The sequence below is a fragment of the Nomia melanderi genome, chromosome 8 (genome assembly GCF_051020985.1).
Source record: "Nomia melanderi isolate GNS246 chromosome 8, iyNomMela1, whole genome shotgun sequence".
NCBI lineage: Eukaryota > Metazoa > Arthropoda > Insecta > Hymenoptera > Halictidae > Nomia > Nomia melanderi.
In genome coordinates, this window is record NC_135006.1 from 12,916,526 (window position 1) to 12,931,247 (window position 14,722).

The 14,722-nt window shown below is 41.3% G+C and overlaps 1 protein-coding gene across 1 annotated transcript in view; it reads right to left on the minus strand.

The window, feature by feature from the left end:
- LOC116427348 (uncharacterized) overlaps positions 1 to 14,722 on the minus strand; it is a 153,637-nt gene that overhangs the window by 13,173 nt on the left and 125,742 nt on the right. Inside the window, exons 3-5 of the mRNA XM_076369800.1 lie at positions 12,722 to 13,202; positions 8,448 to 8,749; positions 2,661 to 2,916 (exon numbers count right to left, since the gene is read on the minus strand). Coding sequence (XP_076225915.1) covers positions 2,661 to 2,916; positions 8,448 to 8,749; positions 12,722 to 12,982 — 819 coding nt within the window. The 5' untranslated portion in view covers positions 12,983 to 13,202. The remainder of the gene's footprint in view (positions 1 to 2,660; positions 2,917 to 8,447; positions 8,750 to 12,721; positions 13,203 to 14,722) is intronic.

The window sequence follows — 14,722 nt, forward strand, 5'->3', positions numbered from 1 at the left end:
TTACAAATGCACACTCGTTTCACATAGTTTAATCAGCGGACTGCGTCCGACGAGCATGCGCGTCATCCTAAAACGCAGAATGATGCTAATTTCTCTGACGATCAATTGATTTATTTCGCCGGACGAACGTGTAACTTTAAACGGTAAACACGATAAACGAGTCAACGCGTTAACAACAATAGAGCAACGATCGCATTTCCGAAAACGAGAGTTTCATTCGATGTCGCGTGTAAACAGTACCGCGCGAAACAAAGACAGACGCACTGGTTGCGACCGTTCGTAATTGTCGCGGACTTTTCTCGACGGTTCCAAGGAAATCGCCGAGGGAAAAGGATTCGAGGGGAACCAGCTTCGCCGGAAGTTTCACGAAGCCGGCTGCCTCTTTCGTCGGAACGACCAGTCGTCAACGCGCCTTCCCTCGACTTCTTCGCCGCCGCAATTTCGAAAGTTACGTCGTTTTTCACCCTTCGGCGTGGCGGAAGTTTCCTATCGGAACGGGGACGGAGACAGCCGCGTCACGAAAACCTCATTACCACGTTGGCCCTGTCGATCCCCGCAGTATCAATCGATCAGGTACACGTGACCGTGAACGCTGTCCGAGGGACGCTCATTCTTTCCTCCCTTTAAACGATTTTGGACGTCGAGTTTAAATTGGCACCTCCCGATTGGAATTTTACTCGCGCGACGGAAGTTTAATGATTATTTCCAAGTTGCGCGTGTTACCTGAAAGATTCCGTGTAACATTTGATGAAGTTTCGCTGGCTGTCGGTTTCATTTTTTATCCGAAGATTCATTACTGGGACGCGAGATTATTAAGCTCGAAGCGGTTTCTCGTTTTATTGATGAAACGTCGAAGTTTGTGTCGCAAGTGAATTATTCATGCGAAGAGTGTGGAGAACGAACGATAAGAAGGGACGCTTGCAAATTAAATGTTGGTTCTCGTGTTTACATAGGAAGGCTATCGCCTGGCGACTAACGAATTTTGTTTAGTAATTTCCAGTTCCCCGAACTTTTTGTGCATGTAATACGATTGTTTGTTCCGTGTACACGGTTCGAGTTTAATTGGAACTCCTGGTAAATTTAAACACGGTAAATAAACATCGATGTTCTCGCGAGCGTCCGTTGTTGTACCGTTTCGTCGCAGGTTCTCCGTGTTTACATACAGTTCACATTTTTTATTTGTCAACGACGCATGGAACGGTAAACAAATTTCACTTTGTTCTTTAATCGACACCGACGCGAGGCAGAAGGATTCCTTTCGAATCGAGCTGGAATGTAAGTATAAAGTTTCATTCCAAATTCCACGAACCGCGAAACTTTATTTCGCGTTCGAAATAGAAATCGACGGAGAAGTTTTTGCTTCACATTTCTATCGTTTTGACGGGTGAAAGGTTTAATTAACAAACGGGACGTGTGGACGGTTTAAGATGCAGGTTAATTCGGAATTATTTGTGTCGTGTCTCTTACGCTGTTTATTACAAAGTAACGAACTCGCTCTTCCACTTGGCGTCCGTATCGCTTGCAATTTCTCGTTTAACAACTATTGGTCTTGCCTGAGAACTTCGCGTCCCCTGTTACGCCGCGAGTTACTCGTTAGATTCCCCGACCAAACTTTAAATACCACTCTCGCTTACAGAAACATAAATTACCTTTTGATCGTTGCTACTCGAAAACACGCGAGACAAAAATAAAAAGTGAAACAAAATCCAAAAATCCTCTACGTAACATTGAATTTTTCCAGAGACCCCATTTTAACAATATTGTTAACTACGTTTACGATTACTCCATAAGTCTGACTGTATCGTCTGATCATTGCCGGTCGCTTCTACTTCCCTCAGCCGCAAGGATATAATATTTCCCGTTTATCGCCAACTGCGTGATTCTGTACTCCAATTACGTCACGTATTTAAGTCAAACATCTCCGTACAAACGTCTACTACAATTATCTGAACTATCAAAACCGTTTTTTCCAAAAACAACCGTTTAACCCTAGAATTACCTTCCCAATGAAAACGACTGGGGCTTCAGTCTTCCTGCTTCCCAACAATTGATATTTTAAAAACATAGAATATTCGGAATGACCTTGAATATAAAGTTTCCCTTGAATACTATATGCATGCCTGAAGAAACTAAAAGCAATCTATTGCTCCAATTATCATAGGAATTACATATCAAACCTATTAACACTAACCGTACCGTCAAATGACCGGATTTAAAATTCCGTTTCCATTCGTTCATTTAATTTGACATCAATTCCAACATTCTCCTGTTAATTCATTTATCAATTTTCATCCCTCTGTTTCTGTTTCCACTAAGAAAAAATGATCCCCTAATTTGTTCACCCCTCTTTAGCAGCCAGCTATTTAACCAGTTACAGTAGGACAAGTGCTACGGTTATCGTTAAACGCTCGGTAGTTCTAGTTAAATCTCAATCCAAACGATCAGGACCCAAAAGATAGATAAATCATTTCCCCGTCGAGTCTACTTTATTTTGAAATTCAAACGAAGGGAACATATTGCGACCCTCCACTTGAACTTTCGTCCGCAACTGTACGTCGAACGCTTCTCCGGCCCCATCCCCGCGTCGAGCCGGTGTTTACGTCGGGCTCGTCTAGCGCCGATGGTAATGGAGATTTACGACGGTCGCTTGTTTTACTCACTTGAAACGGAAGCCATAGAACGAGGAAGGCGCCGACCGTGACGGCCAGCGTTTGACCGTAACGCGGCAGCGCCAAGGTCTGCGTTTGATGCCTGAACGACAGCTCCACCGTGTAAATTGCGCGTGCGTGTGCACGCGCCACCAGGTACACGTACATGTAGCAGGCGATCAGCACAAGGGCGCTCGGCGCCCACACCGCCACCACCAGGAACACCCTGACCGGGGGCAGCACCGCGGCGCCGAACCTGCAGCTGCCGCTGGAACACGAAACGGATTCGGTCTCAGCCAGAATCGAGTCGCTGGGAAGCCAATACGGTTAACCCCTTTTATTTCTCACCCCGTACAACCTGCATCAGGCACCCCTCGCCCATCGGGGGGCAAGGGGTGCGAGATTTTTGCACACTAAAGCTTCAGGGGTGTTCCATCCTACGGTAACCCCTTGTACTTTAACCCTTTCCACTCTGAATTTCTTTTGCACTCTTTCCTCGCGCTGAATATTTGCTAAATAAATACAACAGAGTTTGATACTAAGCATATATTTATTAATATGTATTTTAATTAGTTTAAGTAGTTAGTATTTAGTTCATAATTTAAATACATGCAAAATAAGAATTTTGAGCTGAGTAAACTTGACGCATTGAAGACTATGCGAAATGTATAAAATAGTATAACAAGGTAGTAGCTTTTATTATTATTACGAGTCTCACAGACGAACGTTATCTCCTGATGCCGCGTCCAATAATAAGGGAATTTATTTTAAATGTAACTATTTTATTCGACGAGACATTGTTAATCACGAATATACTTTACTCGTTAATCGCCGCTTTCTAATAAAGTCGTTATTCGACGCAGGACATTGTCCGAATGAAATTTTATTCGAGAAACTTATTCGAATAATGCCCAACTCCGGCTTGAACTCGTTAGCCGGTTTTCATTAGGTAACCGGTACGATTCAACTTCCGTCTAATTAATTTGAACCTTTGTGCCCGGTCGACTCGCAACACACGTGCGACGTAACCGGAGCGATATTCGAGTTTCCTGAAATATTGCCAGGGCTCGGTGCGTACGAGCTGTTACGTAACCGGTGGATAGCGAAAACTATTGGGTAACGAAAGTGTTTGTTCGTAACGTGCGTATTTAACGCGAAATAAATATTTAATTTGTATCCGCAATATATTTTTGTATCGTTTTGCTTTACGAAGCAATGAAATAACTGGCAAGGAGCGGCGGATCGTTCCTTCGTGCACTTGCGCGAAGTTTCTTCGATTTGATTGGTAATGAAGGAAGTATAACATGCTTTTATCGTGTAAAAATATTACGAACCTTATATACGACAATTTATATTTCAATCAATATTTTTCTAATCATCTTTGATCAAAATTGCCTGGTATTTCTGGAGTATGCGTGAAAATTTCCTCTGGCACACAAAGGGTTAAGGTTCAAATATTTCCCCCTCTCTACTACTAAATTCCCCTTTCTCCGAGTCTCCCTAAATCCTATTAATCGAGAAGAAGGGTAGAATTATCCTAATCATCTCACTGTTAACATCAAATTAACATTATTTCTATGGAAGGTGTCAAATTTTCACTTACACAATCATAAATGTCTTCTGAAATTATAATTGTTTTCTCAGTTTAACAGTTTCTCCTCAATTGAATTTCGGACATTTCCTATAGTCGATTTTATAGTCGCTGTAGAAGTTGAAAAATCAATTAATATACGACTAATCTTAGAAAATAATTTTAAATTCAAATTTCGAAAGCTGTCTTTCGATACCTTCGGTGGAAATAATGTTGAAACCTCGTTTTGACTCGATAAAACACAAAACCTGAGGAACTTCGGCTTTCCTCTGGATCCGGACGAAATCCCTCTTTTCCGGGATCTCCCGTGTGTCGTGGCAACGTAACGTTCTCATTATCACAATTAACAGTTCATAGTAGAAACTAACATCGATATTGACAGAACTGATTGTTTCCCAGCTTTTTCCAATTTCGTAAATATTTGCGTATGGCGAAACGAATGCAGCGCAACCGGGAAAAAGCGCGCGTACACGGGAAAGCAAATAGAAAACGCGGAATGAAATTCTTTCGTTTGAAACCTCGTTTTGGAGAAAATCTAGTTCGTGAATTCGCCGAGCACGGCTTGATGTGATGAGTTGCCGCGAACTGCGTTGGAACTTAATTTCTTTCAACAGAACGCTGAATGAATAAATTTCAGTTGATATTTCAAAGTTCATTTTCCCTGTACAATCACCGTCGTACGCTTACAATATTTTGGTAACGACTTTATATCTCCGGACGCTTTTCTTGCTCAACGCGTGTACTCCATCCGAGTTCGTTCCTAAGTTATAGCAACTTTTATGCCGCGCTAATACGCCGCTGCTCCCTTTACACGAGACGCGATGATCCCATTTGGCTCGGATAAGAAAATGTAGTCGTGGATTCGCTGAATCCTTGAAAACCGCGTTTCACAAGGAAATGTCAATAAATATCTATAGTGCGAACAGCGAGCGCTTCCGTCCAAGTTCGTAAAATCAAAACATTCCCGTTTTCGTTCTGTAAAACAGCATTCCAAGCGTTTCACCTGTAAATATTACCCATCTCTCAGCGCCGGAGCTAGAAGAGCGAGCGCAATTAAGGGGGAAGAGAAGAACTTCTTGCTTTCGAACTCTCGATGGTGCTCGAAAAATTGTTGGCTAAGTGGAGAATATTAAAGAGTGATTCAACTCGAATATTCTACGAGATAAGTTTACAATCGTTCTGCCTCTGACTTCGACGGAATTAGAAGAAACGAAGCAATTTCCTCGAGCGATCTTCGAACGATCACCCTTGTTACACGATTCCGAAGTATTCGTCTTCCCGTAAAATCCTAAATACTCGTTACAAGCGTCCACTGTTCAAACAGTTACTACGTTACTACGTGAAACGCGATTCGACGATCGAATCCGTAGTGTCAGATGTAGATCGTTGAATTTCAACTGCGGAACGGGACAAGAAAATGGCCGCCGTCGTGTGGGCGTCATCGCAGAGACGAATTCATTGTTATTCCGTTAACTTCGGCAAACAATGAAGTTACATAAACCGAACAGATTTGTCTATTGTCCGATGCTCGATGAATACAAAGGACCCGTCCGCTTGTTGCGATCGTGCAAAGCGAACACGTGGCAAGGTTGAATCTACGCTGCCCCTATATCGATCACTTATACGCAATCTATATTCCAACCTGCAAGTTTTACCAAGTTCCCCTCTGTCTAATGCCAAATGCTTCTGGAAATATCTTGGGGGCTGCACGATACGTACATTTCAATGAACTGGACTCGCGACAGCGTTTTTCTAATGTCGGCTCTACCGGGCGAGCCATTTTCACCCATTTCGAACTTCCTAAGGGAAATTACGGAAACGTGTACATTTCCTCCATTTGTACTGACCTTTATCGATAATATTATAGTTTCATTCATAAGATCATTGTGTATAATTATGTCCGTCGTTTTCTCGAGAAAGTCTGCGATTTTGTTTATTGATAAAATTGACACGTGTCGATTCTTAATGTACATCATTCTACATTCTTTTAAATTCTACGGCAAAAGTAACTCGTGCAAAGGGTCAATGTATAGATTAATTTATTACACAGATCTGTTCTCACTGGAAGTATTTGACGCTTTTCGACGAGCCGAAGACGATACTCCTTGAAACTCGAAGGGGAATCGCAAGTGAATTGAAGAACAAAGATATTTTATTCCAACGTTCCACGTATCGAGGCATTGCACAAAGTTCAACGTTGAACATCAGATTTTATAGTTCCTCCGCGTGAAATTAAGTGGCGACCGAGTGCAAAGGGTTAATAGCTGATACGAATTTCCAGGCAACAACGGAGGAACGATGTATTCCCAGTCACCGGAAACGTTCAATTCTGCGTTCCGTTCCGATGGACGGTTTCCACGAGCGAAAGCCGCGGAGAACAATGTGAATAAGCGCACGCAGCTCCGGATATAAACCTCCGCCCGCGAAATGGAATGTTTGACAAACGGGGTGGAAAAAATGTTTGCGCGGTCCCAATGAAGATTTGTTTCGCTTTCTCCGCGCGTGTGTTTGGGATACGTGAGAAAACGAAACGCGGACGGGCGGGTTCTCAACGGGAAACGCGCGACCGCGGAAGTACGCGTCGCGCCGGCCGGCTACCATTGTTTGGGGAACGTGACCGCGGTTAATTTGATTTTAACAATTTTCGGGACGTTTGCTCGAACAGATATCTCCCTCCGAGTTTCCCTTTGCGGCTGTTCATAATCCAGCTGTTCAGTTCCAGCGGTTAAGTGGTATTACTTGTGATACAGACAAGCTTTCAAATAATCATCGTTCACCCGAATGGAGTACACCCGACCCTCGATTTACGCGGTAAATTGGAAGGAGATTTCAGCGGTAGTTTTTAAAGTGTGAATTTAGTAGCAGCGAATAAAATATACTTCCGTTTTCGAGGATGTCGCTGTTATTATTGCTTTTGTTAAAATACATGAGGTAAATATGTATTTCTAAAATTTGTGCCAGCTTTTCTCTTCGATATTTCGTCCCTTGTACCGACATTTACCCGATTTTCGCGTAAATCGATGGTCGGGTCTATAGTAATTCGATTTGGTTGAGGTCACCGGTGATTTAATAATATAGACACGTTCGATGTAATAACAACTTCGTCGCAAAATAAACATTACTTCACTGAATTTGTACTGTTACGTTACGATATTGTGGTATCTAGAATTCTTAGCGTAGGTTAAGGTATTTTTAAGAAGAGTGAATGTAAGAATGAGGGTCGGTGTTGTTTCCATACTTTATACTTTGACCATAGTTTTAGCTTTATTTTAAATACATATATTTATTCCTAGCTCTCGATTACTCGAGATCCACCTTTTCATTATTTATACTACAGTAACACTATGTATATAATAATAATATTCTCAAGATAACTTGTTTTCCTACACAAATTGAAATACCGTGGGTTATCGCAAAATATCCTATATTTTATTATGCGTATAAAAGATTATCCCCAATGAACACACACAAGAATTTCAATAAAACACCGAACGTTCCTGTTTGTTTATAAAATACAAAGCAGAGTACAATATTCGGAAAACACGAGAAATTACTGAGAGAGACGATCGAGTATCGGACAGATTTGAATATTATGAATGAAATAGGGGATGTAGATAAACGAAAGATTTCTTCATCGAGTGCGATGGAACACACGCGGAGACACTGCAGAATATAAAATTAGGCACGTGTCTCTTCGGTGCACTGACTTGCCCTTGAATGCAGAGTATCCACGGTGGACTCGTGAGCAATCACGATTCTACTGTACGCAACGCCTAATGTTAGCTTCATTTTATTAAATACATATATTTATTCCTAGCTCTCGATTACTCAAGATCCACCCTTTCATTATCTCTACTATAGTAACACTATAATATTGTTGCGATGTATCGAACTCGTCCCTCCAGCATGCACGGCTGAACCAACCCTTAGGACCTGAAGGCGGTTGAAATAAACTGGTCGCTAAGGAGTTGGTCAGAGTAAACGAAGACAAGCGAGTAGCCTTCGAGCGAACGCGAACAAGAAGGGACGTATCGAACCAAAGACTACATTGTGCAACATTTGTACATAATTGTGAATAGAACTGTAAGAAGGACGTTGTATAAATGATTATGTCGCGGTCGAGCACCCCTGGACCCACCCAGCGCAGCAATGCGAAGTTTATTTATTCGTGGACATTGTCGTAGACATCCAACGTCGATATATCTCACCTGTGCGGTTGCGTCTCGCCGACAACTTTCGCGTAGATCAGAGGCGAGAGGCCGACGGCGATCGCGTAGATCCAGAACACGGCGATGTACTTCTCGATGCTGCTGTGGGTGATGATGTTCTTGTACCTGAGCGGCTGCGCGAGCGATGTCAGCCTGTCCACGGCGATCGCGACCGTGACCAGCACGCTCACGCTGCACAACGCGATCACGATGCAATAGGGGATGATGCACAACGTGGACACGCCATTCTCCGGGAGACCAGACAGCTCCAGCTGCATACCGAACGGCATGAACACGCCGACCTGCGTGAAACCGTGACAATTATGCAGGCTTGTACGCGTTCGTGGGGAACCTGAATGTGGAAAATTGTCTGACGCGCATACGATGTGAATACAGTATTTTTATATGTCAATTACGTGTTTCCCATAGGCAATTTTATTATCGTTGTTGGAATAGTCGATAGGTTAGGTCGATAGCTTGGTTAGGTTAAAATTAAATTATTTTCACAGTTTAGTGATTTTTCTTCATTGAATTTTGTATATTTTCTATAGCTAATTTTATAACCGTTATTGGAAAAGACTTTGGATAGGTTATAATTATTTTCTCAGTTTAATAATTTTTCTCAATTGAATTTTGTGTACTTTCTATAGCTAATTTTATAACCGTTATTGGAATAGTCGATATTTCTTGGTTAGGTTAAAATTAAATTATTTTCACAGTTTAGTGATTTTTCTTCAATTAAATTTTATATATTTTCCATAGCTAATTTTATAACCGTTATTGGAATAGTCGATAGGTCTTGGTTAGGTTAAAGTTAAATTATTTTCTCAGTTTAATAATTTTTCTCAATTACATTTTATATATTTCGCGTAGCTAATTTTATAACCTTTATTGGAAAAATCGAAAGGCCTTGGTTAAGTTAACATTATTTTATCGGTTTAATAACTTTCCCTCAATTGAGTTTTGCACATTTCCTATAATTAATTTTATCATCGTTATTGGAAAAGTCGAAAAGTCAATTCAGAATATACGACTGAACCTTGAAAATAATTTAATGTTAAAAATTCTACGTATCCTTCGACGTCTTCGGTAGAAATAGTGTTGAAGCAGATTAGCTCGAGTCGCGTGCATGTTAGGTTATTAACGCCGGATAATTTGTACGTCGAGTGATTATAGTCTGTGGCACTGTTTGTGCATTTCCGGCGTTACGTTCAACAAAAGCTGATTTCCAGAGGCTGATGATAATTCTATGTCGTTTGTAGAAAGTGTTGTACCCGGCGCATTGCGTGTTAGCCATCGCACGGTTCATTGATGATTAAACGATCAATGACTGAGGACTTGTTCATTGAAATTTCAATGACAAATGCACTCACGACACGAGTCGCGTCTAATAACATAATCTACTTATTATTTGAAGATTATTATACACAAAAAATGATTACGTTGTTGGCACAAGACTATAAGTCATTGAAAACTTTATTAAAACTGTTAATAAACTCATTGCAAGTACTATGTTCCTTAATTCCATTGCCCCGCGAATTCGTCGTTAATTTAAAATATTAATTTAAATTCATATATTTCACCGTTGATAATTTGAAAAAGGAAATCTATTTTCATCGTGGCTCGATGTTTAATTCAAACTGTAAGTAGGTACTCGGTGCTGCTAAAACGGCATTGGATTTTAATTGAAAAGAAAACGAATTTATCGGTTTTCCCTTCGTTTCGTAACGAGTGCCACTCGATACGATTCCGATACATTCTTCTTAATTGGTATTCGGTCTTGCGGTTAATCGAATGCGATTCAGTTCGAAGAATCCGAAACTGATCGTGTTCCGTTCCTGGATCGCGTCGATTTGATAACATTATAATCGATTCAGATTGAAAACGTTATAAACGACGAACGATACGTTCGAAGGATTCCCGTGGCCCGTTCCTTTCTCCCATGGATTCGGCCGACTAATTAAAATACTCGATTAATCTTGGTGAACAATGGGCCTCTTCACTGTCAATGCCTCTTTTCAGTCTGACGAGGCTGACTGTAACGCTGACGGAACGACCGCGTCGACGGACGGGCCGGGCCTTTCACGAGCATTAACGCGCTAAAATTCGGTTGGCGTGTATCGATTTATATTCACGAATGAACGCGCGGCGTTGCACGATCTCGTCCCGATAATTCTCCAACGATTACACGGGTCGCTGATCGAAGGCAAATCATTTTCCTCGTCATTGAGCCCGTTTCCGTCTATTAAATCAACGGAATTTTCATCCTTCCGCGCGTTCGCATAAATTTCCCGAGATTTTAAAATGATTACCGCGCGAGAAACCCGTTCCCGAGCGTCGTTCCGGCCGTTACACGAAATTCCGGTATCGCGTAACGAACGCATTAAAATAATTGCGTACTTTGATTTCGATTCGATATCGACGCCGGCCGCATGCGTTCGACGCAATTACCGGACGAAAATTTCGTTTGCGCCCGAAAAGCGTACCAAACCTCGATTATCATTTCATTGCATTAATTACGGTAATAATTAATTCACCGGCGCAACGAGATTATACGTGAATTTCATTAACCGCGAGCATTAGAGTTTGTCCACTCGGGAATTTTGTAATGCGATCGATTCGCGTAACGCGCGCGCCCCGCGAGTTCCGTGAACGTATTTTTCCGGTTTCCGATTTCCGAGTTATCGGGCTACCGCGTTCGAAAAGTTTTTTGCTTCAACGGGAAAGTATTTGTACCGCTGAACGCGATCTATTTCAAAATACACCTGTCGCATGCGCGCGAGCGCGGGTTTCAGCGGTTCTTCGTTAACCGTTTCGAGTGATCTCCGCCGCTCGAGTGCAATAAACTTGTGTTGCGCTTTTCTCGATCACGCGTGTGGCGGTAACAGAATTTTCCTGCCCGTTGAAAAGTCATTGCCATTCATAGTGAACCGTATCGCTGCTGTGCGCTCCCTTTGCCGCACAAAGCAATTCGAAAAAAGAGCCGTAAGAACAGCGCTGATTCAATTACCGAGCTACACACTATATTTTGAGTGGTTTGTAGCTCGAAAAATCTATCCAGTACAAAAAGAAATGTAATTTCAATTCCATTCAACGCACAACATACGCAATCTCGCGTTACGTTGAATCTCTTAATCGAATCATTCAAAATATCTTCGAAATCGATGTAAAATCCCTTTCCATCATCCATTAGGTGTAGAAACGAATTCGGTGCCTTGATATTAAATTACTTGTAACTCTGGTTCGCATGTAAATAAGTGTATTTTATAAACTTCAAGCGACACTCACAGTTGCGAAACGTACGACATCTAGTCGAACAGAATGCTATTAGCAAGCAAGATGGCGTCCGACAAGGAAAATGTTTCCGAAGCCGCTGAAATGATTTCCGCTTCGATATACGTATTTCAATCACTGCATCATTTAATAAATACGAATTTTCACATATTGGAAAACGTGCGAAACCGTATCGAGCCACTCGCTGCGTCAAAATCGGCTTCGTTTTCGTCGAGCAGTCAAAAAACCGAATCGAAATCCTCGAAAATAATGAAGCCTATTTCGAAGAACACAGATTGTTATAGATTATAACAATTTATAAAAAATTTAAAGATTATGACAATATATAAAGAATTTAATAAGTTCTTAAGAAATAATTAAAATTTAATTAAAGATTAAAAAGATCTTTAACAGATTATAAGGATTTACAAAGAATTTAAAGATTGTAACAATATATAAAGAATTTAATAAATTCTTAAGAAATAATTAAAATTTAATTAAAGGTTAAACAGATCTTTAACAGATTATAAGGATTTATAAAAAATTCGAAACCTATTAAAGATGTTTTTACCACTAAATTCACGTGAAAAATGCACCGAATTCGCAATTCACGACTGAACTTCCTACCGAACGCATCTCTAAACTCTCTATAAATTCTTACGATCAATTAAAGATCTTCTCAACACCGTTCGCGTGAAAAGTCACCGGATTCGCGATTCGCCATTGAAGCTCACCGCCGAACGCATTCGTAACGGATAAGGAGAATCATTAGCTACCGCATTGGACGCGGCTGAACGGGAATCGCGAGGGGCTGCCGCGGCGTGCAAGGATTTAACCAATAAATAAGCGAAGGCACGATATAAGCGTTTAATTAATTCGAGGCTCTGACAGCCTCGAGAGTCGAGAGAGGTCTCGTAATATAGAAAGGGTGGAGAGAGCGTGGCGTAGACTTAATGCACGCGACCGAGCGTCCCGCATTTCCTCCGCGCTTTAAAGCTTACCCCGAAGTCGCTGATGGCCAAAGAGACCAGCAGGTAATTGGATGCAGTTCGCAGCCTCTTGTACCTATAGAACGCGGTCAGGATAATGGAGTTCCCGGAGACGGTGATCGGCGATAAAATGCAGACTATCGACACCGCCAAAACCACCGAGACGGGATTGACGTCCAGCCGCGTATCGATCTTGGTCACCGTCGGTATAAGCGCGGTCGTCAATTCCCCGGAAACGGTGGGCGGCAGCGGGTCCGTCGCGGCCGTTGACATTGTAACTTCCAAGGTCCCGCGGATCTACGGTCGGCTTCGCCTCCGCTTTGCGTCTTCAAGTAAGATTCCGCTCGTAAACGTGCCCCTCGTAGGACGACATGACGCATCCGGACGTCCCCCGTAACCAACCCCCAGGCCAACCTCCAAGTGACTTAATCGACCGCGTCGCAGGTGGGATCCGGTCGGTCAATCTTCGTCGTCGTGTCCACGCCTTGGTATTCTGGAAATTTCAAACGACCGTTTGACGACGAATTCACACGTTTCGTTCTTTCTTTAACCTTTAACACTTTGCGGACGAAGACTCTCTGAAGCATACTAAACCTGTGGATTCTGTCATCGAATTCTTAACACTAGAACTACCTAGCGTTTAATACGATTAATACGCGATTCATATAGAAATTGTGACGATAGATTATTTTCAGGTTCTTCGGACATTCGATGTAGTACTCAAGTGGAATTTCTTTTCAAAATCATTTCGAATATTCAATGCTTTGAAGATATCAATAATTGCTAAACAAGAAAATTGAAACTAGTCATTTTGAGTGGTACGTAGTTCTAGTGTTAAGTAATATAGAATCAGGTTCATTATGTACTTTCTTGTCGTTTGAATAGTTGGATCATTTGTTTGCAACTTAGTATTACAAACGTGAAAGTTTGATCTCAGCAGAGTGTCGACATTCGTCCGCAAAGGGTTAACTACCCGCGCCCTGAATTTTCATCTAACGCGGTGTATTCTGTGCACATCGTCTTGATGAAGTATGTTATTTATTAGGAATATATATTTAATATATATAATAATCGATAATAAACAAAGGGAAACTGATGGAATTGATTTTACGTTGTTATTCTTTTTACGCCAGCGCGGGTAGTCAAAGGTTAAGACCTTGTTCAGATCGTACGAGGTGCACGACTCACACTTTTACAATAAAATAAAATTAAATAAACGCAGCACACGTGATATTAAGATGTCAATATTTGACTCTACTTTACTTAATAGTCAGAACTATTTATCGTTAACACGTTAAGCGCCATGAAAATCTTGACCATTTTTCTGTCGTCTTTTCATTTGTCTCTTCATCCTTTGTAGCAAAGAAAACTATTAATGATTATTCACTATCTCGCGTTACAGTCTTTGCATTACACTATCAACTTAGTTACGCTATTAAAGATTCTGATTCGACATCGATTATCTTGCACGTTGCGATTGTTCTCGAGAAATTCAGAAGCGTCAGTCATCGGTGACTGATACGGCATTTAACGTGTCAATAATGTACCGGTAAACCAAGAAATTCCATGCTCATCCTATCTCCAAATTGACTCTAAATCATATAAATTGCTAAGAAGAAAAAGTTGCATTTGAACTCGAAAGGACCGAATGAAATTGCTACTTGTTGAACCGCATTAAAAATCATCGCTACAATTCTAACACGACATCGTAAGGCGAGTAAGTAGTTTTACTTCGTTTCATTGGTCGCTAACGATATTACATTAGAGAACTGATATCTTGAAACACACAAAGTGGTGCTTTGCAACCTTGACTTATAAAATTACCAGCGACCGATGCTTGAGATTAAAAACAATGCTATCAAGAGGAAAGCAATGAAATTACGAATCGCGTGAGAGGGTGTAACAACGAGCATATTAGATTCGAAGGACGCAGTTAACTTTTCAAAATAGCTAAAGAAATAAAGTACATACTACAAACCACAGTAAAAGCTTCATTGTAATAATTATTATGTC